Source organism: Medicago truncatula, chromosome 7 (assembly GCF_003473485.1).
Source record: "Medicago truncatula cultivar Jemalong A17 chromosome 7, MtrunA17r5.0-ANR, whole genome shotgun sequence".
In the NCBI taxonomy this organism is placed as follows: Eukaryota; Viridiplantae; Streptophyta; class Magnoliopsida; order Fabales; family Fabaceae; genus Medicago; species Medicago truncatula.
Window position 1 is genome coordinate 10,413,759 of NC_053048.1, and position 25,248 is coordinate 10,439,006.

Consider the following 25,248-nt stretch of genomic DNA (forward strand, 5'->3'; position numbering starts at 1 on the left):
TTGGCTTTGAACTCTTTTGGAAACCATGTAATGAAAGCTTGGTTTGGAAACAGGTTGAACTCATGTCGTCGAACCTCCTTTAAAATAAATTAACAAGTTTCTGTAAATCTACTTATTTGGAACATGCATCATTCAACAATTGATACTTGATTATGAAAAGTCCGAGGTGGTGGGGTTTAGGTAAATGAAAAGCATTCGTGTTCCAGCAAATACGACGAAAAATGAAAAAAGAAATTCAATTAAGTCAATCTATAACTTTCAAGTGTTTGTTCTCAAAATAGATTAATAAAGTTGTTTAAAATTTGACCCAATTTAAAAAAAACTTAAGACATCCAAACATGTCCTCAAGATGATTACTGCAATGTTTGCAAAGCGTGTAAAAGACCATACAGGAAGAAAACGAACAAAAGATTCAATAATGTAAGAAGTCTAAATGAAGTGAAGTAAACAATACATATCATGGATTATGGATTTGTCCAATACAAAACAGTTAACACATGATACTTAATTACACTTGGAATAAAGTAACTCTTAACATGATATAACCGAAGGGCAGATTCGGGGTCTAACTTGGGCTAAACAGAGGGGTAACCTTCCTTTGAACTATCTCTTCAATCTCCTCAGCTGACAAAATGGATGTCTCACTTTCATAATTCCCATTTTCCATCTGCTGGTGCAACTGGAAAATTCATCGAATTAATTTGTTTTCATTTCAACAACTTTAACTTGGTACATAATTTTCAACAAGAAAAACTCATGCAGAAATATTGTCAAGCTGTGAAACTATCTGCAAAGTTAGTAAGCTAAACCAAGTTGAAATATTTGAATATTATACATAAGTTTTAGAAAGAGAAACATAGACTGACCATTGATGATTCAACAACCAAGGATATTAATAATTTCAATGAAAATATAAGTAATGTAACTCAGATAAACTAAGGCCCTGTCTAGATAAACGGTTTAATTATCGTTTATCATGTAAGTACTAATGTACTAGTTATTTCTATAACAAGATAGAAATAAAGTCAAACTGTTTTCATATAAACTGTAAATTGTTTTCATAAACTATTCTTAAAAGCTTATGGAAATACGTTGAAAACCGCTTATGAACATGTCTAAAGCTATTGCATAAGTTCTCCCAAAGAGTACCACAAGTTCTTATGGCACTAGATAAGCTTAAATAAGTCGATCCAAACAGACCCTAACTGAACTATGAAACCCAAATGAACAAATCCAAACAAATCCTAGCAGACTTGTCCCATTACTAATCACGCTTACATCTAAGTAATATTTTAAGACCCATTCACAGAACTTGTAAACCATCAGAGATGCATTTGATACTTGTGGACCAAAATCTAATACCATGCAATAATATGATATAAAATGACAGCAACCAAAAGACAGATTTCTGCGTTAATTGACTATGACTGTTGGATAATCCATAATTCAAGAAAGTGCTCTGAATTTGAAGACTAGTGTTCACCTTCTCAAGGATGGCAGATTGATCATCCAAGTTAAACTTGCGCATGTGCTTCAGCATCTCTAGTTGCTGTGAAGATTTACTCTCAATATCAGTGACAATATTGCTGCGGCATCTCTATCTAAGTGTACCACATGTAAGTACAGAAAAGTTCAAAATCTTACATGTTCCTGTAAGTTTTGTTGATGGCGCATTTTTTCTGCAAATTCTTCTTCTCCAAGTTCTGCTTCATCGCAGGCCATCTCTTCTCTGACATTTCATCATAATTCTTAGTATAAGGCCCTTGTTGCATTAAAAAACGGCTTGCTAATCCTTTTTTGTGTAATAGGAGAAAAAGTCTAGAATGAGAAAACAGACTATAGATAACTCCGAAAGATTGAGGTGCTTTCGCTAGAACACACAGACTGATCAGAATACTAAAACAAATAAAAGATAATCATAACTACGCACAACGATTTTCCAAAACTTTCCAGCATGGATAAAAACATTAAACTTATTCCAACCAATATGAGGATTCTATGGCTTCAAAGAATGAAAGTGCTGTCCCTTGCATGTAGCCTAAACATTAAGAAACTCCTACTGTGAAATAGATAAAAAGAAGTAACTTTGCACAGAAATTTAGTCTAAAACTCTCTTTCCCACTTCCACTCAACAGACCAGAAGCAAAACCAGATGTGCCAGGCTCTTTGAGAGACCTAGACAGTAGACACACCTTTAGTCATACTTGCTTAGGGAGCTGATTCCCCGCTTCTTATATAACTTCTTCCAAACAAAAGCCTTAGTGAGTAGGAGTGATAATGGGGATTTCAATGTCATTCATTGCCACTCGAGCTAGAAAATATACTTGCATTCATGACTTGCTCAAAGAATTGAAGAGAAAATAACGGGATAAAAATGAGTTAATGCTACACATTCTTATGAGTTAAAGATAGAGAGAACTTACTTGGCAAGAAATTTATAAAAATGAATCACCAAATCTTGGTCATTCTCATATACGGTACTGATTTTTCCCAGACATGAAATACCAAATCCTGGGTCTGTTGTATAAACAAAAAATAAATAAATAAATGGCAAAATATATATATAAATAGACATATTAAATAAAAGATATCCTTGAGAAAATGATATAGTAGTTAAAAAACCGCAGACCTATTGCCTTGGTCGCCAAAATAAATTACTACAAAGCTTGATTAAATGATAACACAGATTCTGCATATAAGTATAACAATCCATGTATCAAAATGCCCCAACTTACCCCACGGCTATTCCAAACTAAAATAGTGAGAACAGATATGTAAAATACAGAAAAAGAAATGTAAAACAGATTTGGGCATATATCAATATCAACAATACATTATCCCCACAATATCCTTTAGAACATTAATCAAGAACCAGGAAGATCTACATGGACATGTGAAGGAACTCTTAGCAACCAAGCTACCAACATTAGTAGGGTAACAAATTATGTCAGCAGAATCAGTACTAAAGGAGAAGTGGCTAATAAGAACAAGGCGAAGAGGATTTGATCTATTTCAGAAGGAGGAACTCTGCTTCACTTGTGATAAAAAAATTCACACCTTCACATGTTTGTAAAACATTTCATGGTGATGATTGTGAAGGAAGAATTCGAGGGAGTAGAAGGGGGGGAGCTAGAGCAAAATGAAGGAGTTGAGTTCTTTGAATGAGAAAATGGTGAAGTTGGCCATTCAAAGCATAGTAGGGCTTACACGGATTGGAAATTTGACAGAATATTTACCAAGCCTACCGGCCATGTCAGCACGCTAAAGTCAACACTCCAACAGTTTGGAATCATATTAACTAAGCTTATTCCACTAACTTGATCAGTTAGTTAAGTACACCCTCAGTGGTGTAGACCACACATAGCTTACCAAAAACCATGTAACTAAAAATTGACTTGTTAAGTACACGAAGCTTGTGTGCAGCTTAACTGGTCAACCCTAAAAATTGACTTGTAAGGTGAAGATTGTCCAAGCTTCCTATGCCCTGTTTAGTTCATGTCTTTAGGCATTGTGGGACTAAACCCACCCCCTCACACCCAACACAATAAAGGAGTTGGAGGCTGCAATTAAGGCAACCCAAATGAGGCAGCTAGGGCAAACACCAATTAAGGCGGAATTTCCAACAGGGTGTATGTCAAAATTCAATCATAAAGACTAAGGTCCTTGGCAAGGAAGAGAACAAAGTCCACTACCATCAGTTTCAACAGAGGAGCGGAAATACAATCTAAGCGAGCAAGATTCTGAATCTCATATTACTCTCCACAAGTGCAGCAGAGCTTTTAACCCACTGGGAGCAGCTTCCCTCATGTAAAGGGGAAAGCTTTCGTAAAAAACAATTCTCCCTTTTGAGAACAAGACGAAATGTTTCAGGGGAAATTGACAGTAGTAGGCCTTTGATTCAAAATGTTTGGAGTTAGAAAGAAACGGAAGAGCTGCACTAATGGAAATAGGCCAGACGTTTTAGTTGTGCCCATAACCAATAGCTGGGGGATTGTTGGTGACAGTTAGGTGTTAGTTACATATATGATGGAAATAAGTCAATAAAAGTAAGCAGTGAGGGAACTTGAGGAATTGTAACAGATCTAGGGAAGTTTATCCCTTATCTTTTCAGTAATAGAATTCAATTTACTTTACTGTCATGATATGTGTTCTATAACCTTATACCAGTAGTACATAATCTGGTATTGCAATTTGTCATAAACTGTATCAATTGCATTCACTGCAACATGGAACTTATCAAAATTTTCTGTCCCTAACACCATTCCAGGCATCCTGATATCAGGATCAAGGAATTCGAACTCATCTGTTACTGAACATGCCGCCTAACAGTGTTTGATCATAAATCGCAAATTATAATTGACAAGAAAACCCTAAACCGTATAAGTAGTGATCGGATCTTTTGCACTTCGCTTGTCTTTCATCATATTTATCTTTAAATGCGTTACTTATTCAAAATCGAATGCTTTGTTTCCAAAACTCAAGCCAGCACAGCTCATCTCAATACAATAGCTTTTGATTAAAACACCGTTTAAATCCACTAAAGCTAATCAGCAAAATCACAGGTTCAACTGTAGATAACCGAAACCACCCTTTACTTCAAGTGCTGTCAAGGGTAATTTGTGCAGAACCAAAAATCCCCAAAACTAAAATTCATGTAAACACAAACTAATACTTGAACTACAATAAAGCTTCACATAAATAAATTTGAGCTTCTACACTAATGCAGAGTACGCCAATATGACAAGCTCAAACTTTGAAATTGACAAAGAAACATACGAAGAAATCTTAGGGGAGGAAATAGAAGAATTTTTTGAACCAAAGAATACATGGAAAACCAAAGATTCAGTTGAGAGAATAAAGCCTCGTACAGGGTCTGGACATTCAGTCAATGCAGATACAACATAAAGAGGAGGTTTGTAAGGCTTTAAGAGGCTGCTATAACTCAGTTTGTTGCCTCAAAAACCCAATACTACATCACAATCCATCAATGACCAGTTCAAAATTTTATCATCTGTATATCTTTTTAACTGCTAAAAAAGAAATATCCTATCTATAGATACACACACCAATAACGGATATATATCAGTACAAAAAACATACCAACACCCATCTCCAGAAAAATTTCTTCCTGTATTGCAGTGGTTACAGCAACAGCTTCCTGCACGTCGGTAGTTCAAGAAAAATGACAACACCACACATTACAAATTGACTTTCATAACATAAGTATAATGTGAAACCGACTTGCACAGTCATTTGATACCTGACATTCAAATAGACTTGTCAAAAAAAGCATTCAAATAGTCTGTCCGTAAAACTATGGCCAACTAAAACACAAAGATGCTAGCCAAAACTATTTTTTTCCATGTTTCGTATTTTCATTTTCACTTCAACTAATAGACATGATAAAATATAGATTCAGATTCAACACTTTTCTCTTTATTTATACTTCTATTTTCTCTCTATCACAATTATTCACTACATAAGAGTCTTCCATCTCATTAGCAACTAAAAAAAACACATTTTAGCCAAAAACAACCACTTAACACTATGCCCTGTTTGGTTTATTACCATTACCATTACCAATTAAAAACTTAAAATGTTTTTGAGTAAACAAGCACTTAACACCATTGCCCTGTTTGGTTTATGACTATTACCAATTATTTTCAAATGCAGACTCAGATCTGGAAACACACAGATTGTTCTAGTTACTCAGCTCAGCTGTCACAAGTTAATGAATTCAAGCCAGTTATATCAAATGTGCATATTTTTATCACCCCCCATGGCCCTTTTTATAAAACAAAAATTAAGAATCTTTCTGGAAACTGGAATATATGCTAACCCAGATAGAAATTTTACCTAACATTGAAGATGAACTGTTCAATTAAATTATACCCAATTCAGATACCAACAGAAGAACACAGAAAATAGGAAAAACAACATAAATAAACCCCCAAGACAAAATACCCAGAAGAAATTCACCTGCTTATCCAAAACAGCATCTACAATCCTTTTCTTCACATCTTCAAAATCATATTACAACTTAATTCAGAAAGGGTAAAAATCAATTATTTAAAAAAGATAAAGTAACTGTGAAACAAAATTAAGGTACCAGGTTGTGAAGTAAGAACACTGAATCGCTCAAAAAGATGAAAAAGCTGCTCCCTAGTTAACATTTCACTGCTTTGAGTTTCAGAAGCCATTAACAATTCACAAAAAGAACACCCTTCACACTGCCAAACAAAGCTTAACGAATCTTATCTATATCATTTTTTTATAACCTTTTGTATCCTTTTCAAAAATTAAATATTGGTTCTTTTTATTTGACAGAAATAATTAAATATATAGAGCTCTTTTCATAAAAGAAATTGAATTTAATCAGTTTAATTCATAATCAAATTAACTAATGATCAAGAACAAATTCAGTCAAATTCCATTTTAACTTAAAATAATAATAATAAAAGAACATTAAATCACACAAGTAAACAAAAATAAACATCAATTATTTTAACTGAAGAACGAAATTTCATTAAAATTTGAAACTGCATTTATACATTGACCATAATCATAAAAGAATAAACCTAAGAATGCATAAGAACTCAACCATTATAAAATGGTTTCAGAAACAAATAAGCATAACCCTAAATTATTAATTAAACAAGATTTCAAAATTTAAAAATATAACAAAAATATACTAGATAATCAAGATAACCCTAATTTCTTTCATGATCTAAAAATCTTCATCCAAACTAAAGCAAAAATCAGCAGCACCATTCCCATTCAAGCTATTCATAACAGAAGCTTTCTGATACTCCCCAACACGCTTCTCAAAGAAATTCGTCTTCCCTTGAAGGGAAATCAACTCCATCCAATCAAACGGATTCTGAACATTATAAACCTTTTCACAACCAAGCTCACCCAATAATCTATCAGCAACAAACTCAATATAAGTACTCATCAATCCACCATTCATCCCAACCAACGCGCAAGGAAGCGCGTTGCAGACAAATTCACGTTCAATTTCAACAGCATTGCATACAATTTCCTTCACACGCTCTGAAGTTAGTTTCTTTCGTAGAAGTGAGTATAACAAACAAGCAAAATCACAGTGCAGACCTTCGTCACGTGAAATAAGCTCGTTTGAGAATGTTAACCCTGGCATTAAACCGCGCTTTTTCAACCAGAAAATCGCGCAAAAGCTTCCGGAGAAGAAAATTCCTTCTACACAAGCAAATGCAACGATTCTTTCAGCAAAAGAATCGCTTGAATCAATCCATTTCATTGCCCAATCAGCCTTTTTCGCGATACATGGAATTGTCTCAATTGCATGAAATAAGCGATTCTTTTCAGCAGAATCGCTTATATATGTTTCAATGAGAAGGGAGTACATCTCAGAATGGATGTTTTCAATTGCAATTTGGAAACCATAGAAGGCACGTGCTTCGGAGATTTGGACTTCTTTCATGAATCTTCCGGCAAGATTTTCAAGGACAATTCCGTCTGAGGCGGCGAAGAAGGCAAGAACGTGAGAGATGAAGTGGCGTTCGCCGTCTGTGAGGTTGTTCCAGTGCTTGAGATCGGAGGAAAGATCAACTTCTTCGGCGGTCCAGAATGAGGCTTCGGCTTTTTTGTACATTTCCCAGATTTTTGGGTATTGGATTGGGAACATGCAGAATCGGTCTGGGTTTGGTGCGAGAAGTGGTTCTTCTGGAAAAGCAGGCATGTTTGGTTTTAGGAAATTGAAATTGAGAGAAAAAAGTGATTATGAAAATAGTGATTATTTGAGAAGGAAGAGATTTTAGGGTTTGTTTGTTGATGGAGAATGAAGAAGAGTGAAGGGGGTTAAATAGGGATTTTTTTTTTGTGAAAATAGGAGCGGGTGAATTTGAAATTTTTTGGGGGGTTTTGGATTTGGAAAGTACGCGGGTGAATTTTGAAAGGAAATTGGGGAAGCTTTGATGAGAAGATTTTGGGAAAGGGTAGTTTGGGAAGAGAGCAATCTGGTGGAGGGTATTTTGGGGAGAGAAAAGGAATGGATAAGGGTAATTTGGGATTTTAAGGAGAGAAATATCAGGAATATGATTGAAACGTGCGTTGGGGTTTTTGAATTTGAGTGACGCGGGTGATTGAAAAGAGTGTAGAGTACGCTTTTGTTGTTGCCGTTTTTGGGGGAAACCCGAAAAGGTTTGATGGGAAAGACGTCGTTCGGTTGTTACCATACATATCTTTCTTTTTTTAAAAAATTAGCGAATATACACTTATCTTCCCGTCTTTATGCTCTTTTTATTGCGTTAACTTTTTAAGATTATAAATGATATTTTTTATAAAATTTTAATTTTGATTAAAATTAAAAATATATAAAAAAAAATGTTTTCAAATTATAATAAATCAAATTAACCACGTTTATCTATTTTAATAAAACAAACAATATAAAAAAATATAATCTAAATTCTTATTTTTTTTAACGACACCAACAACAATCTTTATTATAGAAAAACTGTTGTTTAAGGGTATAATTGAGATAAATAAAAAAGTAAGTATAGATACATTAATCTGGTTTGTTACACTTTTTAAATGATAAAGTAAAAAACTAGACATTTGTGTTCGTTACACTTTTATTTTAACTAGCAAAAAGATGGGCACTCGCGTGTCCGTCTTTCCGCTCTTTTTATTGCGCTAAAGTTTGAAAATTATGAACTGTGTTTTTTTATGAATTTTGATTTTGATTAAAACTTAAAAAAATATAAATGTTTGTTGCTTTCAAGTTATAAAAAATCAAACTAACAATAATTATTTATTTTAACGACACCGACAATAATACAATATAACAAAAAAATATAATCTAAATTATTTTTTTAGTGACACCAACAACAATTTTAATATAGAGAAAAAGTTGTCCAAGGGTATAATTCGAATGATGAGAAAGTAAGTATAAATATATTCATCTAGTTTATTACACTTTTTAAATGATAAAGAACAAAAAACAAAAAAATATATATATTTATATCTTGTTTGTTACATTTGTTTAAATATTTAAATTTATTTTTATCTATTTGTTACATGTTATTTGTAATGAAAATTGAGTGTGTTTTTGAAAAGAAAAATCTAGTCCAAAAGTGCTGAAAGGGATAATTTTCTTTATATATATAATATAGATATAGATATTTAAATTTATTCTTATCTATTTGTTGCATGTATTATTTGTATTGAAAAGTTGAGGGTATTTTTGTAAAGTAAAAATCCATCCCAAAAGTTCTGAAAATGATAGTTTTCTTTATGGTGAGGTTAAGCCTCGAAAAGAATGTTGTTTCCCACCATGGAAAAGTAAGTTGCGACCATTAGATTTCAGAGAAGCATTGATCTTATCATGTCTTTTCAACACTAGATCTCATTTATTTCTCCTTCTCCTTCCTCTTCCTTGCCTTCATCCTACAAATTTTGCTTCATCGTTTTAAATCTCCTTTTCCATTTTACTTCCAACAACAACAACAATGGAATTGTGTGTCCTATTTGTTAATTTTATCATAGTTTCTCTGTAAAATTGAATTAAATTAAAACTATGTTTCGCAAAACTCAAATTGCAACTCAGCTCAAAGTATATCCATTAATGATTTCTATAATCCAATTTGTTTGAGATAACAAAGGAAGGGGATGAAATTGGAGGATATAATAGGAAAAATAACATTTATGTTTCATTGATATTGTAAAGTAACATATAATTTAGAACAAATTTTTCTCTCTAAAACGACATACAATTTGAGACGGAACGAGTAGTATTCTTTTAAAAAGTTAACTATTACAATTTCAAATGCATTAAATACACAACTTTTCATAAAAACTTATCATTTAAAGTGCTTAAAGAGTGTCATGAAGGCACTCGTTAACATTTCTAAAACTATTCTTGAATTGATGCATTGCTTTTCTAAAATAACTAGCTTGGAAACCCGTGCCAAGCACGGGCTAGAATTTCGTGATATTTAAAATATTAAGTAAAGATTTGATATCATTCTCTTTTGTCTGGTTGTTCTCTGTGCAATGGGTCAACCCATGCCAGTGTTGGCTCCTTCGTAAGGCCCAACAATGGTATCATAGCTCATATCGACTATCTGGAGAAGCATAATTGGTTTATGGTGGTAGATCTCATATGTAGAGAGTCTCGTACTTGAGGGAGAAATGTTAATGTGTCAAGTGCGAATTAAAGTCACATTGGATGTAAGAGTAGATATTGAGTAACATATAAGTGTTATGATCCATATACCTAATTTCATAAGGTTTGGGGTGAAGATGTGTTGTCAAACTCACGTGTATTGTTCTCTTTGTTTAATGTGTGCCAAATTTGTTAATTAATTGCTTTAAACCTTCCAAGACTGAAACTGAACAACAGCAGAAGGAGCAGGAGAAGGAGCAACCTGTTACTGAAAATGGGTTTCATTCCGCAGCCGCTGCCGAGCCTCCTAAGCAGGTTATAGTTGCTGTCTTATGATGGATGAGCTGGATGCTGAACTGTTTATGAGAGTTTTGTTTTAGTAGACTCGTGAACTCTAAATACAGCGCCATTTAAAAAACAAAACCCTAAACATGGCAGCTGAGTTTTATATTATGATGATATATATGTAATTAGACAGACTGAATTCCAACATCCCGACTTCATCAATAATACGTGTACCACATGCATATAAGTGTCTAAGTTGCATTGTCGCATTTGTCGAGTCAAGGTCGTTGTTGATGAATTATCATCCATGAGTTGTTAAGTTGTCGATGAATTATCATCTATGAGTTGTCGAGTTGTCTTCTACCCATGTGTTGTTAAAGAAGTACCTACGAAGATTATACGATGTTTATGATGTGAATTATACGATGTTGACTAAGATGTTGCTATGTTGTTTAACATGTTGATTATGATATTGTTACTGAAAATGGGTTTCATTCCGCAGCCGCTGCCGAGCCTCCTAAGCAGGTTATAGTTGCTGTTTATGAGAGTTTTGTTTTAGTAGACTCGTGAACTCTAAATACAGCGCCATTTAAAAAATAAAACCCTAAACATGGCAGCTGAGTTTTATATTATGATGATATATATGTAATTAGACAGACTGAATTCCAATATCCCGAATTCATCAATAATACGTGTACATATGTTTGTAATTTTTAATCAATCTTTGAAAGTAAATAGACTCTTTGTAGTGCATAGGTAATTTCAGTTTGAATCACGTATGAACCTAAGTCCGTGGTTACAGCTTGATTTATTAGCATTATCTCCTGCTTTAATTTCCCTCGCATCATCACATTGTTAAATGAATTTTATTTATGACTTAGGATAGGGAAATGCTAACAAGTGCATTAGAGAAATCTAAAAAGGAAATTTTATCTTGGGAATAATATAGTCAGCACATTGAAACTTTAACAAGTAACTTGTTCTACATAAAACTCATCAACTATTTTCATTTTTTAGGGCCACTTGTTAGCATGACCCTTTATGAGGGTGGCATTTAGCATGCACAAATGATAGATTTGTGCACCATGCACAATTTTCCCATGGAAGGACAGCTGGAGGTAAATTACCTGCTAGAATATTTTAATGTTTCATATTATATTGTAAAATATTCATTTATTGTTTCTGCTGCTCACATCCCCCTAAAAAACAGTCAGTTATCAGCAATAACTTGTACACCCCCTAGTAAAATTGAAACATGGAGAGTAGTAATTCAACTCTTTTCAGAATATATTAATTTTAGCTTTGTTTCCCTTCTCCTTCATGCTTAACATTATTCTTCATCTCCATAGCCACCCATATTTTTGACATTTCCATACATCCTTTCTCCTTTGTGCTTAACTTAAAGTTCTTCATCAACAAAATTGTTCAACATTATTTCAGTCTCGTTTTTTGATCTGGAGTTTTCTGCTTAGTTTGGTTTATAGATCTTGATTCATTTACGTTTTAAAGGTATGAATAAAATTTAGTTTATCATTTGAAATGTTTAATATTGTTGTTGACTAATAAAAGAGTGTTAGATACCATAACCGAAAGAATAAATTATTATTGTCTGATTAAGTTTTTGTTAATTGAAATTGAGTAAGAAGCCAACAATGGTGTATTTTTTGGATTTTATTGTTTCCTGGTATCGTGCACGGTCGTGCTTGTCTAGTGCACCACCGTGCCTAAACTCACTGGTTTTTGAAGGTTTTGATGTTTTATCACGAACACGGTCGTGCATAATATTGACACGGTCGTGCAATACATAATGGAAGTTAAAATGGTTGGTTTAGGGTAGTTTTTATGAGATAGATATTGAACTGCATGCAAAGCACGATCGTGTGTATTATGAGCACGGTCGTGCGCATAAATCTGATTTAAAAAAAATTGTTGTGCATATGGTCATGCTTTGTTTAACATGGTCATGCTTTGCACGACCTTGTGTAACATTGGCACGGTCGTGCTCACTGCATTACACACATTTGAAGCTTCAACATGATCCAGTTGTAACACAAAATTAAATGATTCATGTTTACTTCCATTATATATTACAAACAAGTATGAATTGTTTAAAATACTAAACCAACCAACACAATCACAGATTACGACAACGGCAAACCTTTATATGTAATGTCATACATTACCAATTAAATTACAAACCCACACACAGAGATAGATAGGTAACATTGTAATTAATATTACAAAAGCATTGTTGACAGTGAAACTTGAATCAAACTTATACAGAAATAAAAGAGTACTTTGTTAAAAGTGCATTACTATTACAACTCTCGCAAGAGCATTTTCAAATTGAAACCAACAAAACAGTTTTAGAGTAGACGTTAAATTAAATAAAAGAATGACACCGGGAGGTTGGTTAATCAATGTTAAGGCGCTTCATCATTAGGTCAAGAATACGTCCTTGCCTTTGCTGCTCCTGCATGATCTGTTGAACATCAGACCTTGTACCTTCAACCTCAGTCATCATCCTTGCACGCCACTCTTGGTCATCTTGTGCTTGCCTTTGCTGCCATAGTCTCATCTCTTGAAAATCGGACCTTGTCGCTTGAACCTCAGCCTCTATCCTTGTACGCCATTCCTGGTCATCTTGAACCACCGGGTGTGGTTGATGTTCCACTTGGTCAGCAGCCGGTGCGTCGTCTTCAAGATGCTGCTCTTCTGCAACTTCTGGCCCTAAATCAGAATAAATCCAATTTGCTGGATTGGATGTGTTAGTCCTCTCTAGATTTGGCAGTAGAAACGCGTCTTGTTTATCAACCCTCAATTGAAATTGTTCTCTCCTCCCGTCACTTACATCCTTAATCATTTTCATCTGAATTAGGGTATCAATCTCAATTCCCTTGTCCATTGGAGGCTGGTCAGAAAAATATTTTATTCCCAACTTCCTTACAATGTAATCGATTGGCCCCCCGACCACAATAAGACCAGCCTCCTGTGTTGCAACATATGCCATATGGCTTAAAAGATAGTATCCCGTGTCTACCGGACACTTGTTAACCATAGCCCACAAAAAGAAAAGTTCATCGGTCCTAACCGTACCAGTTTCCTTCCGACCAAATAAGCTGCAAGCCATAACCCTGTGAATGTAGCGGAAAACAGGGTTGTGGATTGAACTAGCTTTAGCAGATCTAGCCACAAATTTTGTCTTCCCGGTTATTTTATGCCAAAATTCATCAGAGTCATAATTATCAGGCCTAGTAGTTGGGTTACGTGAATCTTGGATGAATCCTGTGGCAGGGAAACCCATCTGTTCGTTAAACTCAGGTAGGGTCATGCTAAACTCTTTGTTATTCAGGCTAAATGACACAGTGTGTTGTGGTTCATCGACATTCAATTTATCCTTGGTAAAACACAGCGTACTAAGGAATTCTAGGGTAGTGTGTATATGTGTGGGGTGCATATGCCCTAATAATCTCTCCAATCCTATGTTATTAGCCAGAAGTCTAACATTTTCTATGATACCTAATGTATTTAACGTGGTTTTATCGGGATACCTGCTGAATGCAATTCCCCTTGCAGCGAGTTTGTTGTACCTCTCCCTTTCCTCTGATTTCTTGAGGATAATCCCAAGCTCATTTGCCTTACCCTTCTTCTTCCTGCCGTCCGAAGAGCCAGCATCATCAACAACTTTTTTCCTCTTTGAATCAGATGAAGCTTCATCAACACTTTCTTTTCTCTTGCTTGCCATTTTTGTAAATTCTCAAAAGGGTACAAAATATGGGTTTTGAAGATTGTTGGGTTGTGACCTTAAATTTTGGTTGTTGGAAGATGAATTTATGTTGGGTTTAGTGTTTGGGGATGAGGACTTGTGTTTGAGTCTTGTTTAATCTTCAATTTCGTTGGTTTTGAGTTAGGTTTTTTGACCACACGAATTTGGGAATTTATATGATGATTGGATGAGTTTTGATGGAGGTTTGGAATTGAATGTGGTAAACTTGGTGGTTGATGTTGTTTTTGTTAAGATTTGTTGAAGTTTTGAGAAGTAAAAACTGAGATTGGGTTGGAAAATAAGTTGATTGATAGGTTAATGGAGGTTTAGGTTTTGAGAGAATTTGAAAGGGTGTTTGCAGTTGAATGAAGAGCAGTTTGGCTGGGAATTAAAAAACTGACAGCGTGCACGAGCACGACCGTGCCATTATTGAATGATATTTTTAAAAAAAAAAGTGTTGGATCTAGGAATCAAACCCAAACCCTTCACCTCTCAAGCACACATTCTTAACCAATAAGCCACATGGGGCGCATTCGTTAAGTATTTAAGTTCACATGTATATATAACTTATTAGGCCGTTTTTTTGAATTTTCTTTTCTTTTAATTTTTTTTTTTAGTCAAGTCTTTTCTTCTTTTATTCTAATAGTAAATGAGTAGTTTGTCGTCACAAAAACGAATTGACATTAACCTATAATATAATGTTTTGAAAAAATAACCAGTGCACGATCGTGTTGCATATTTACACGGTCGTGCAAGGTTTCACCATAAATATCCATGTTAACACTCCCAACAACACCTTGAAGCCTTGAAGCAGGCATTGTTCTTCAATTGATATTAAAGCTAGACAATTGTTGTTCCCACATTTGGTTTGCCTGTGTCACTCGGCAGTTAACTGCTGAAGTATTAGAAATCCGGCGGCAGTTAACTGCCTAATTGTTTTGGATTTTTTTTATGTTTTATTTTTGTGTTGCGCACATTTTGTTTGGCATTAGTGTACTTAGAATAAAATTGCATTTGAAAAGTGAATAAATAAGATTATTATTGTTCCATTGAAAACAAAATATATGTTATCACATTACATTGCAATAGACATTACATTACATTCCGAAATTTACATTTCAACTGCAACAATCATCTTACCACTGAATGGGGCAAATCCAAACTTGCCAAGCAGCAGGACACCAGCATTCGATCAGCCTCTTGAACGCTTGTATTCAAGTGTCAACAGAATGAGGTGCATTCCTTGACACTTGAATACAAGCGTTCAAGAGGCTTATCGAATACTGGAGTCCTGCTGCTTTGCAAGTTTGGATTTGCCCCATTCAGTGGTAAGATGATTTTTGCAGTTGGAATGTGCATTCCAACCACAACAATTGTGTTACCTTTGAATGGGTTAAATTCAAACCTGCAAAACAACAGGACTCGAGCATTTCGCCAAGCACCTCATGTTTTCCCTTTGAAAAGAATAAATTTTTGTGAGGCTTGCTTTAGATGATGGTATTCAAGTGCCACCGAATTGAGGTTCAATCCTTGACACTTAATACCTTCATCTAAACCAGCATAACAAAAATTTAATATTTTCAAAGGAGAAACATGAGGTGCTTGCGAAATGCTCGAGTCCTGTTGTTTGACAAGTTTGAATTACCCCATTCAAAGGAAGACAATTGTTGTAGTTGGAATGCACGTTACCCTAACTAACGACGATCTTATGGCGGTATCATACTTTTGATGAAATCTTAAGTTGATCTAAGCAACTTCACCCACATACCATACGTGTTCCACCACCGTTGTGTCTCTGAGCTTCTCCCCCGTTGAATTGCGTATGAATGTTGATCCATCCGGCCAGTGTTTTAAATCTACACAATAAGAAACAAAAAACAATCAATAAAAAACTTATTCAAACATTTCGTCAAACAACACTTGATGTGCACGTAATACATTGACTATTAAATTCATAAAAATAACCCTAAAACTATAAATCATATAGTCTTCTTACTAAAATTAAAAAAATTAGTCATGTAAATCTACTATAAAACTAACATCTATCTTAAAAATTTATTATAACATGTAAATCTACTCTAAAACTAAATTTACAAAAAAAAACTAAAAAAGTACTTAAAAGTTTAATTGTTTTTTTCATTATACGTTTCAGTTCATCAAAATACTAAAAATCTTGAAGGAAAAAAAATCATATCTATCACCGGGATCTGTTGTGTTGGAACGATGGACCAAACGTGCTAAAGATGTAATCAATGCCGAAAATGGTAATAGTTCAACTCACCGGGATCCTGCATTTGTAACTACGTATGTTATGTTTCTGGAGCGTTGCAAGAGGATGGCAAACGCAGTGTTAAAGTGTGGCAATCCAAACTATATACACAAAACCATGGAAATGGTTGAACAACACACCGAGACATTGGAATCATACAACATGGGTGAAGTTGATGAGATGTTTGATAGGTTTCCAGAGACAGGAACAAGACTAGGTAATCCGCAGCGGGTTAGAAAAAGAGGTGGAGCAACAGCCGGTTCTTCAACTAGACGTGCAAATGCGGAAAAAAAACGGAGTACGCCTAAATGTGGAATATGTGGCGGAAAGGGACACAACCGCGTGTCATGTCGGTTCCGTCACCAAGAAACTCATTCATCAAATTCCAATCATGAGTAGGAATTTTATGACCATAATAACGATGACTAGAACATTCCTATGGTATGTATTAAAGTGTTATTGTATTATTTTGAAATGTCCATAATCGTATCAATGTTTTAAACTAATTTAATATTTTTTTGACAATGTAGGATGACTTAAATTAAAAGTGATAACCGAGGGAGGAGAACGAAGTTTGAAGTATGTTGTTGAAGTTAAGATGTTCGTCGATCGAAGAATTTTATCGTTTTATGTAATATATTATACCTGTTTTTGTGGATTTGTGTTTGTTGAGACTTAAGGTTTAGAAATTGTATTAAATTTAAACACGCACGGTCGTGTGCATGAATGACACGGTCGTGTGAAAATACACTGGAATGTTATGTTATTCTAAAACGCGTAGTCGTGTGTATTCAAGACACGGTCGTGTGTAAATAAACTGGTCCTGAGTAGATGTTGAATTTACACGCACGGTCGTGTGCATGAATGACACGGTCGTGTGAAAATACACTGGAATGTTATGTTAGTCTAAAACGCGCAGTCGTGTGTATTCAAGACACGGTCGTGTGTAAATAAACTGGTCCTGAGTAGATGATGAATTTGCACGCACGGTCGTGTGCATGAATGACACGGTCGTGTGAAAATACACTGGAATGTTATGTTATTCTAAAACGCGCAGTCGTGTGTATTCAAGACACGGTCGTGTGTAAATAAACTGGTCCTGAGTAGATGTTGAATTTGCAACGCCCGGTCGTGTGTATGCATAACACGGTCGTGTGAAAATACACTGGAATGTTATGTTATTCTAAAACGCGCAGTCGTGTGTATTCAAGACACGGTCGTGTGTAAATAAACTGGTCCTGAGTAGATGTTGAATTTGCAACGCCCGGTCGTGTGTATGCATAACACGGTCGTGTGGAATCAAAAATAATTTATTTTAAATAAACTGTTATATTTACTAATATTGGTGATTTTTTTTATTTATTAATGTGACTAATAATAAAATGTTTACTAGTATACGTTATATCCTCAGTATATTTATAAAATAAATTTTTCCTTACTCTTTTTTGGTATTATAAAACATTAGTTTATTTACTAAATAAATTAATTCTATTATTTAGCAACCGTCTGTCGTATTCATTTGATCGTTTTCAATTTTTTACTTTTCAATCAAATGTACATTAAACGTGAGGCGAATTTTTGGACATAAAAATATGAAATAGTAATTACATTAACACTAAATCTTGTTCGTTAGTAACATGATTTTTGTTCATGAATCATATTACAATAATACAGAACATCAAAATATATGGGCCCTTTAGCCAAAACAAAATATATGATGGCACCCAAAACCAAAAAATATTGTTTCTGTCTCATCTTCGTATCAAACCACACAATTGACTCCAAAAAAATGGTTGGATTGGAGATGAGATAGATTAGCTACACAAAACCATTAATCGGTATCCAGATCAATGGGTTTCTTCTCATTCCTGGCCTTCAAAAATTCATCGGTCTTTTTCTGAACTTCATAGCGGAGGGAATTTTCATACCCAATCAACAGTTCAGCCGCAGTGTTCAGCCGCACAGATTTCACGTCCATCTACAAATAAAATGCTTAGTAAAAAGATCGACATCAAGATGGAATGTGGAATTAGTTTAGACCAAAGAATGATATATAATTATTATATTTTAGAAAACTTACGATCCTAAGAAAGTTTTCCGGTCTATAATAATGTTCCATAGTTAGCCACTGCAACACCCATACTCCGGAGTTTTCACTGCTGCAGTGATAACAAGTATATTATATCGCATAACAGAAGCACACTAATTGATTCATTAATTATTAAAATTACAATATCTTACCTACTACAGTCATCGATCATTAAATTAGGCCGGACAATTTCAAACTTTTCAAACTCTTGACTCTTGTTGGGAAAGACCGTGGAGTATTCATCACAATCCACAAGGCGATGTAACAACAATCCCTAATATAAAGTGGACTTCAATGTCAATGTTTTACAATAATAGCAAGTATCTATTTAAAATATTTTATATGTTATTTACCATTCTTCTAATCTTGTAATGTCGTTGCTCCTCGGTTAGTCCAGCTGGACAGTTAGAATCAAGGTGATACGTTATTCCGCTTGGAACATGTACCACCATCAAAAACCAAAGACCCTCCGCACCCCTCAATGGGATATATATCTGTAATACAAGATGTCACAGTGGTTTTAGATTCACAACGAGTAATCTTTTAAAAGTTTTGATTTGTATACTTACAAACTGGACTTTAGCGAAAGGGGTCATCCAGTCTCCACGGTACTTCGCTCTTATGTGTGATAAATTTAATCCATCCTCGAAATCAAACTATTTGTAAACAAAATAATATCCCTTATTATGCTACTACTTTGCTTTTTAAATAACTTGTAAAAAAATTAACATTATAGTAGAGAAACTATAGGCAAACCGCAAATGATGGTGGGAGGCACCAAACAGACTGCCTCAACGTGTGTCTACATGTCACTCTTGCCGCTGCCAATGCAATGACCTTGCAATGTATACATTTTGTAAGTTTACCTAATGTTGCCAAAATAACTCAAACTAAAATTCAAGGTAATCTGTGTTCTTACCAATTCAGTTATATGTACATCAGGGAGGAGACACTGAAGTTCAGACCTTGTAGCTGCTAGACCCATCGTCAACACAAGTGTCTCGTTAATCAAATTAACTTCAGTTGATTTTTGAAAAAGGAAGGAGCATACATGTGCATTCCTAAGAGCTCGTTTTGTTCTTTCGTCAAGAGCAACATTCTTGGTGTCAAGAGCAATTTCCTTTCCCTGCAGTTCAAACCTTGGAATGTTATATGCATGCAAAACACCAGTACAAAAATAGTTATCATATTACATAATCAACAAAAGCATTAGTTGAATATTATTTATTTTTACCTTGGGTGTAACTCCACCTTTCATCCTAGCACTTCTTGGAGTAGCTTCTTCCCGTTGTCCTTTGAAATTCTTTGCCGATTGACGAATTTTGGCGCTCTTTTTCGAAGAATGACTTTGTGTTTGCTTTGTTGTCGGCGAAGGGGTCTGAAATTTCAATCTCTTGTGAACACCACTTTCTAGAACCGTATATGATGCAGTTTGGCTAAAATGTTGAGGCTTTCTTTTGTAGTCGCTCTTTGTGATGAGAAAACTTTGTTTAACACTTGTCCTGCCTTTCGGCGGTGTCTCTTCCTCGAGCCAACGGTCCGGTACGAAAGCTTTTCCCACACTGTTTGAAAAATTAGTATTTGAAATATTGACATCAACATCATGATTGTCAAAAGTTTCCATTCCTCCAAAGACACTGCTGCTCCTACCATTAAACACTTGTTGTTTAGATGTTCCCTCGGCAAATTTTTCACGAACAAAACCTTGATGAATATATTTGCCGAAAGATTCATCAACTTTCTCAGTTTCACGAGTCAACCCTAATTCAGCTAGCTCCTTCGCAAACCGTTCTTGTTCAGTTGGCAGAGGTGGTTCCTTAAATTCTTCCTCTTCACAGCTTGTTGATGAACCACGAACATTACAAAAACATTTTGAATTTGCTAACATTTCAAATACCTCAATAGAGGTTTGAATCGAAGCAACGTTGGTCCTCAATAAGTTGAAGTCCATGGTTAATCCCTGTTATCCCGTAAATACGTTAGGAATATAGTAATAGTAATGACAAAGGAAGTTACAATGCCAAAATGTTATACCGTTTCAAGTGTATCTTGTTTCTTCGACACTTTAGTGAGCAGGACTTTCAAGGAGGTTATCTCTTCCATGACATCTTGAATAGTTGGTTCTTTAGCAGCACCAACAACTTCCTTGTTGGCAATACATCCAGAAGTGGCATCTTCCACTTCTATATAGTTCTCATCTCTTTCATGAAATAGTTGTTATCAATTAAAAAGTTAAAAAACAAATCATATCTAAATATATCATCAACAACACTTGAAAGTTGTACTTAAAAAATCATCAACAAACATGAAGTAAAAAAATCATTGGAAAAACATCTCACTTCATCAATATCTAAAACTTCATCAATATAGTCAAAAGTTTATTTCTTTTTTCAAATAACTAAAACTTCATCAATATAGTAAATAGTTGAAGTAAATACATCACCAAGAAACATGAAACTTCAAACATGACATCATCAAACAAAAACTCAAAACTTGAAAGTTTATTTCTTTTTTCAAATAACTAAAACTTCATCAATATAGTAAATAGTTGAAGTAAATACATCACCAAGAAACATGAAACTTCAAACATGACATCATTAAACAAAAACTCAAAACTTGAAAGTTTCTTTGAACTTCAAATACCTCAAAAGTTCATTTGTTTTTTTCATTATAGTTTCACTTCATCAAAATACTAAAAATCTTGAACAAAAAAAATCATATCTATCACACTACACTTATACACCCATAGCAACAGCAAAATACACATGAATAAATAATGTAACTCACGGCAGAGCAGAAGCTGTTCCTATTTGTTCAGGGTTGACACCATTTTCTTCCATTGTAGGTCTTCAAGTTTTTGAGAGAGCAATCTTTCTTTCAAAAAAAAAAGGGAGTATTGAGAGGTTACAAAGAAAATGGAAAAAAAGGGAGTATTGAGAGGTTACAAAGAAAATGGTAGACTAATTTCTTACACTCAAGTCTAAAAAGGTTTGATTCAAACTATTGAAGGAAAGTTTTATCTTATTAATTTATAATATTGGTGTCAATCTCCAATTGGTCCAAATTGTTAATAATTGTATATTTTTATAAAAATTGTATGCAACCATATTTAAATATATATGGTGCTAATATTTTTCAAACCATATTTAAATAAATATGGTGCTAATATTTTTCAAAAATTACATAAATAAATCATGACATTGTAACATAAAAACAAAAAAAAAGGGTTAATGGTGTCGTACCTATTTTTTCCACTGATAACGAAAATTTGTCTTCTTGATTGATTTCCATAGCCATCCCAAAATCCATACTCTTCATGTACACTTCAGCATTTGCGACAATTGTAAGATGATAGCAGGATTATATTGTCACATGAATTTTCTCTACAAAATACAATTGAAAGCATGATTATTATGTAAGAAATTTCTTCTCTATGCAAGACAATTTATCAAACAAATTGTAAACTTTCTTTTCTCTATTACAATCTACTAATTTTTTTATATTTTTGAATAACTTGTCTTTTATTTTCTTTGTTTATTTTTTACTCTTATATTAAGACAGAAATTTGTTTCTTTTTCCAATTCAAAGGTCTTCTCTTCTTTTGCTTAACTTTTATATTAATTTAGAAAAACAACACCACTAAGCATAGCTGTCTATTACTATGGAACAGCTGTTTGGCAAAAAACCAACCATAACACTCAACCCCCCCGTCAGTCAATTTTGCCAAAAAAATAAACCAAATGTACTTTTACTGTACCCCCATCATAGCTAGCTAGTAAAGTCTAGCAAAGCAATTATCCAGCAGACAAAAGAGTTCCCTCTACAATTTTTATTTTAATGGGTTTGACAGCCTTGCAACATGAAATAATTCATATATAATTAGATAATTCCTTAACCTCCATTAAACATAAACATATACAAGATTAAATAACTAAAAACCTAAACTAAATACTGAAAAAGTACAAATAAATTGACCTGAACATCACGCACGCCCGTGTGTCTTATGAGCACGGTCGTGCGCAAATTCACTGCCTTCAGACCTTGTTTTTGTTCTGAATACACACACGATCGTGCATAATATAGACACGGCCGTGTTTCACTTCCCTTCTACCATTCCATCTTCAGAACATGAACCAACAAATTCTTCTCAACTTTTAAGGAATGCCAGCCAACCAAGCTTTAACATCATCATGAGCACAACCAATTTCAGCTTCCACAATGAACTATTTGACCATCCTACCTCTTCCTTCAGCAAAGATACCTCATCATCTAGACATTCTTTTACTAAAAACAACTCCTCCATGGCAATCTTCTTACAACTAGCAATTTCCGCATCCACATTTTTTTTCACTTCAAGCAAATTTTCTTTGTTTTCCTCGTCCGCCAAATGCACTTGAGCTTCTAAGATTTTACTCATTTTGGAAATCTCCATCTCAGATTCCTTCTTCACGGTGTCGATCTCTTCCTCCATTACTTTTTTCATCTCAGCCAACTTACCTTCAAGTTCTTTCTTCATAGCATCAAACTTCAAAGCTTGATCAGCTAGTGCACCATCCAATTCATCATCAATCTCCATCATTCTACTATCCACCTTTTGTGTAGTTTCTGTTTCACATCCAATAGGTTCACACCATAGAAAAAATCCACAATTTTCTTTTGGTTGCTCGTGCTTGCAATGGTAAAACAACCGATTAGGATTTTCCGCAGTCATTGCGACCTTAATAACAGCTACATTTCGACAGAAGCAATACTTCTTGGAATATCTAATCCAACCACCTTTGTTGCTTGATGAGGCCTTTGATACATTCATGGTTCACTGATAAAATCAAATTTTCAGTTATCGGCAAAACAAACAAGCTCAAAATTAATTCAATTTCAGAAATAAGTATTATAATTAAAATTAAAGAACTTCATTATCAAACCCCAGATTCATTACAAAACAACACATTAAATGAAACTGCAATTTAGAAAATTTACCCTTTTGTTTACATTTGGGTTAAGGCAAAAATTCAATTGACACCAAATCAACAACATATATTCAAAGTAAACTTATGTAATTGAAATTGAAAGTGAAATTGAAATTGAAGATTCATCAAAATCGAAATTGAAAAACAACTTGTATAACCTATAGAAACTGTGAATAAAAGGTACACTTAAGTTGAAGAGAAGAACCTGGTGAAGCTCGGATGAAGAGAAGAAGTTGGTGTAGCACGCGTGAGAAGCTTCAAGAAGAACGTCAGGATTCGAATTTTGTTCAAGATTTATGGTTGAAGAAGAAGGACTGGTAGTGGTTGTGGTTGGTGCAATCGTAAATGAAATAAATGGAAAGAAATGGAAAGTGGTTGAGTTATTTTATATAGACCACACCACCCCCTAACCCTTCTCATCTGTTTGGATTGTTAAAGTATAAGGTTGATGAAATAAATGGAAAGAAATTTATGTAAAAGAATGAAATAAGATCATTATATGTTTGTTTGGTAGTTGATGGAAAAAATGTTTATTGGTTATGTTTGTTTATAAAGAATGTTTGGTTGAATAGAAATTGGATAGATGTAAATATATTTTTTTGCTTAAAATATTAAAATTGTGACTATAAAACTCTCTAACGACTAATCAAGCATACATCTATAACCCTGATAACAATTTTCTTTGAACTAAACTAATCCACAGATTTCAAAACGACTTGTCAAATGCACAACTGTTACCCTTACTTAAAGAATATTGGAGTCAAAGTACTTTGATGAACGTATTCAAAGTACTTGGATAACCGTTCAATCACTAATCAAACTATTGTTATCGACTAACTAACCTTACAAATCTAATCCTAATAAAAACTATAACCCTAAACCCTAATCACAAGATTCTTTGATCTAAACTACTTCAAAGATGTTACAATAACTAATCAAACTGAAATAATCATGCAGCGAAAGTACTTGGAACGTTCAGTGACTAATCAAACTCTTTATCGACTAATCAATATCTTTACTGACTAATCAAACTCTTTATCGAATAATCAACCTTACAACTCTCAATCTAATAACAAGATTCTTCAACATAAACAACTTCCAAGATGTCATAACAACTGATCAAATTCACAACTCTTACCATAACTGAAAGATCTTGTAGACAGAGTACTTGGATGAATGTTCAATGACTAATCAAATTTTTCATCGAATAATCAAATTAACAACTCTCAACCTAATGACATTATTCTTTGTCCTAAATTATTTCCAAGATGTCGTAACGACTGATTAAACTATTTCCAAGATGTCATTTTAAACTATCTCCTCCGAGTAATCTAGTTACTAAGTTGACTAGTTTATGACGGGATACTTCGTCCAATCGACTTAGCTCCGTGAACTCGATATGAGAAACTCAAGTTTATATCTCCTTTAAGGTCTTAAAAGGTCATTTTGAACGGTCAGATTGATTCAACTTGTTGTTGTTCAGGTGATACGGCCGTTTCGGTCCTCCGAGTAAAATAGATACTAAGTTGACTACTTTATGACGGGATAGTTCTCCAATCGACTTAGCTCAGGGAACTCGATATCAGAAATTCAAGTTTATATCTCCTTTTAGGTCTTAGAAGGTCATTTTGAACGGTCAGATTGATTGTACTTGTTGTTGTTCAGGTGATAGGCACGTTTAGTTCATCGGAGTTAACTAGTTACTAACTTGACTACTTAATGACGGGA

General features: G+C 34.2%; 5 protein-coding genes across 5 annotated transcripts in view; 1 reads left to right on the plus strand and 4 right to left on the minus strand.

Moving 5' to 3' along the window:
* LOC25497813 (zinc finger protein 511) overlaps nt 1–25,248 on the plus strand; it is a 65,682-nt gene that overhangs the window by 8,739 nt on the left and 31,695 nt on the right. The window lies entirely within an intron of this gene.
* Nucleotides 397–6,279, minus strand: LOC25497817 (uncharacterized). Its single transcript, XM_013592538.3, has 7 exons — nt 6,110–6,279; nt 5,980–6,020; nt 5,101–5,158; nt 2,424–2,517; nt 1,645–1,729; nt 1,484–1,549; nt 397–679 (listed from the first exon to the last, which is right to left on the minus strand). Exons 1-7 carry the CDS (start codon nt 6,198–6,200, stop codon nt 566–568), a joined length of 549 nt encoding a protein of 182 aa, XP_013447992.1. The 5' UTR covers nt 6,201–6,279; the 3' UTR covers nt 397–565.
* On the minus strand, nt 6,527–7,823 carry LOC25480771 (ribonucleoside-diphosphate reductase small chain). Its single transcript, XM_039827622.1, has one exon. It carries the CDS (start codon nt 7,718–7,720, stop codon nt 6,728–6,730), a length of 993 nt encoding a protein of 330 aa, XP_039683556.1. The 5' UTR covers nt 7,721–7,823; the 3' UTR covers nt 6,527–6,727.
* Nucleotides 18,050–21,514, minus strand: LOC25480768 (uncharacterized). Its single transcript, XM_039827621.1, has 10 exons — nt 21,341–21,514; nt 20,588–20,753; nt 19,788–20,513; nt 19,473–19,679; nt 19,310–19,390; nt 19,123–19,209; nt 18,907–19,047; nt 18,706–18,827; nt 18,545–18,623; nt 18,050–18,442 (listed from the first exon to the last, which is right to left on the minus strand). The coding sequence occupies exons 1-10, from the start codon at nt 21,391–21,393 to the stop codon at nt 18,296–18,298; spliced, it is 1,809 nt and encodes a 602-aa protein (XP_039683555.1). The 5' UTR covers nt 21,394–21,514; the 3' UTR covers nt 18,050–18,295.
* On the minus strand, nt 22,511–23,855 carry LOC120576921 (uncharacterized). Its single transcript, XM_039827626.1, has 2 exons — nt 23,726–23,855; nt 22,511–23,369 (listed from the first exon to the last, which is right to left on the minus strand). Exon 2 carries the CDS (start codon nt 23,361–23,363, stop codon nt 22,701–22,703), a length of 663 nt encoding a protein of 220 aa, XP_039683560.1. The 5' UTR covers nt 23,364–23,369; nt 23,726–23,855; the 3' UTR covers nt 22,511–22,700.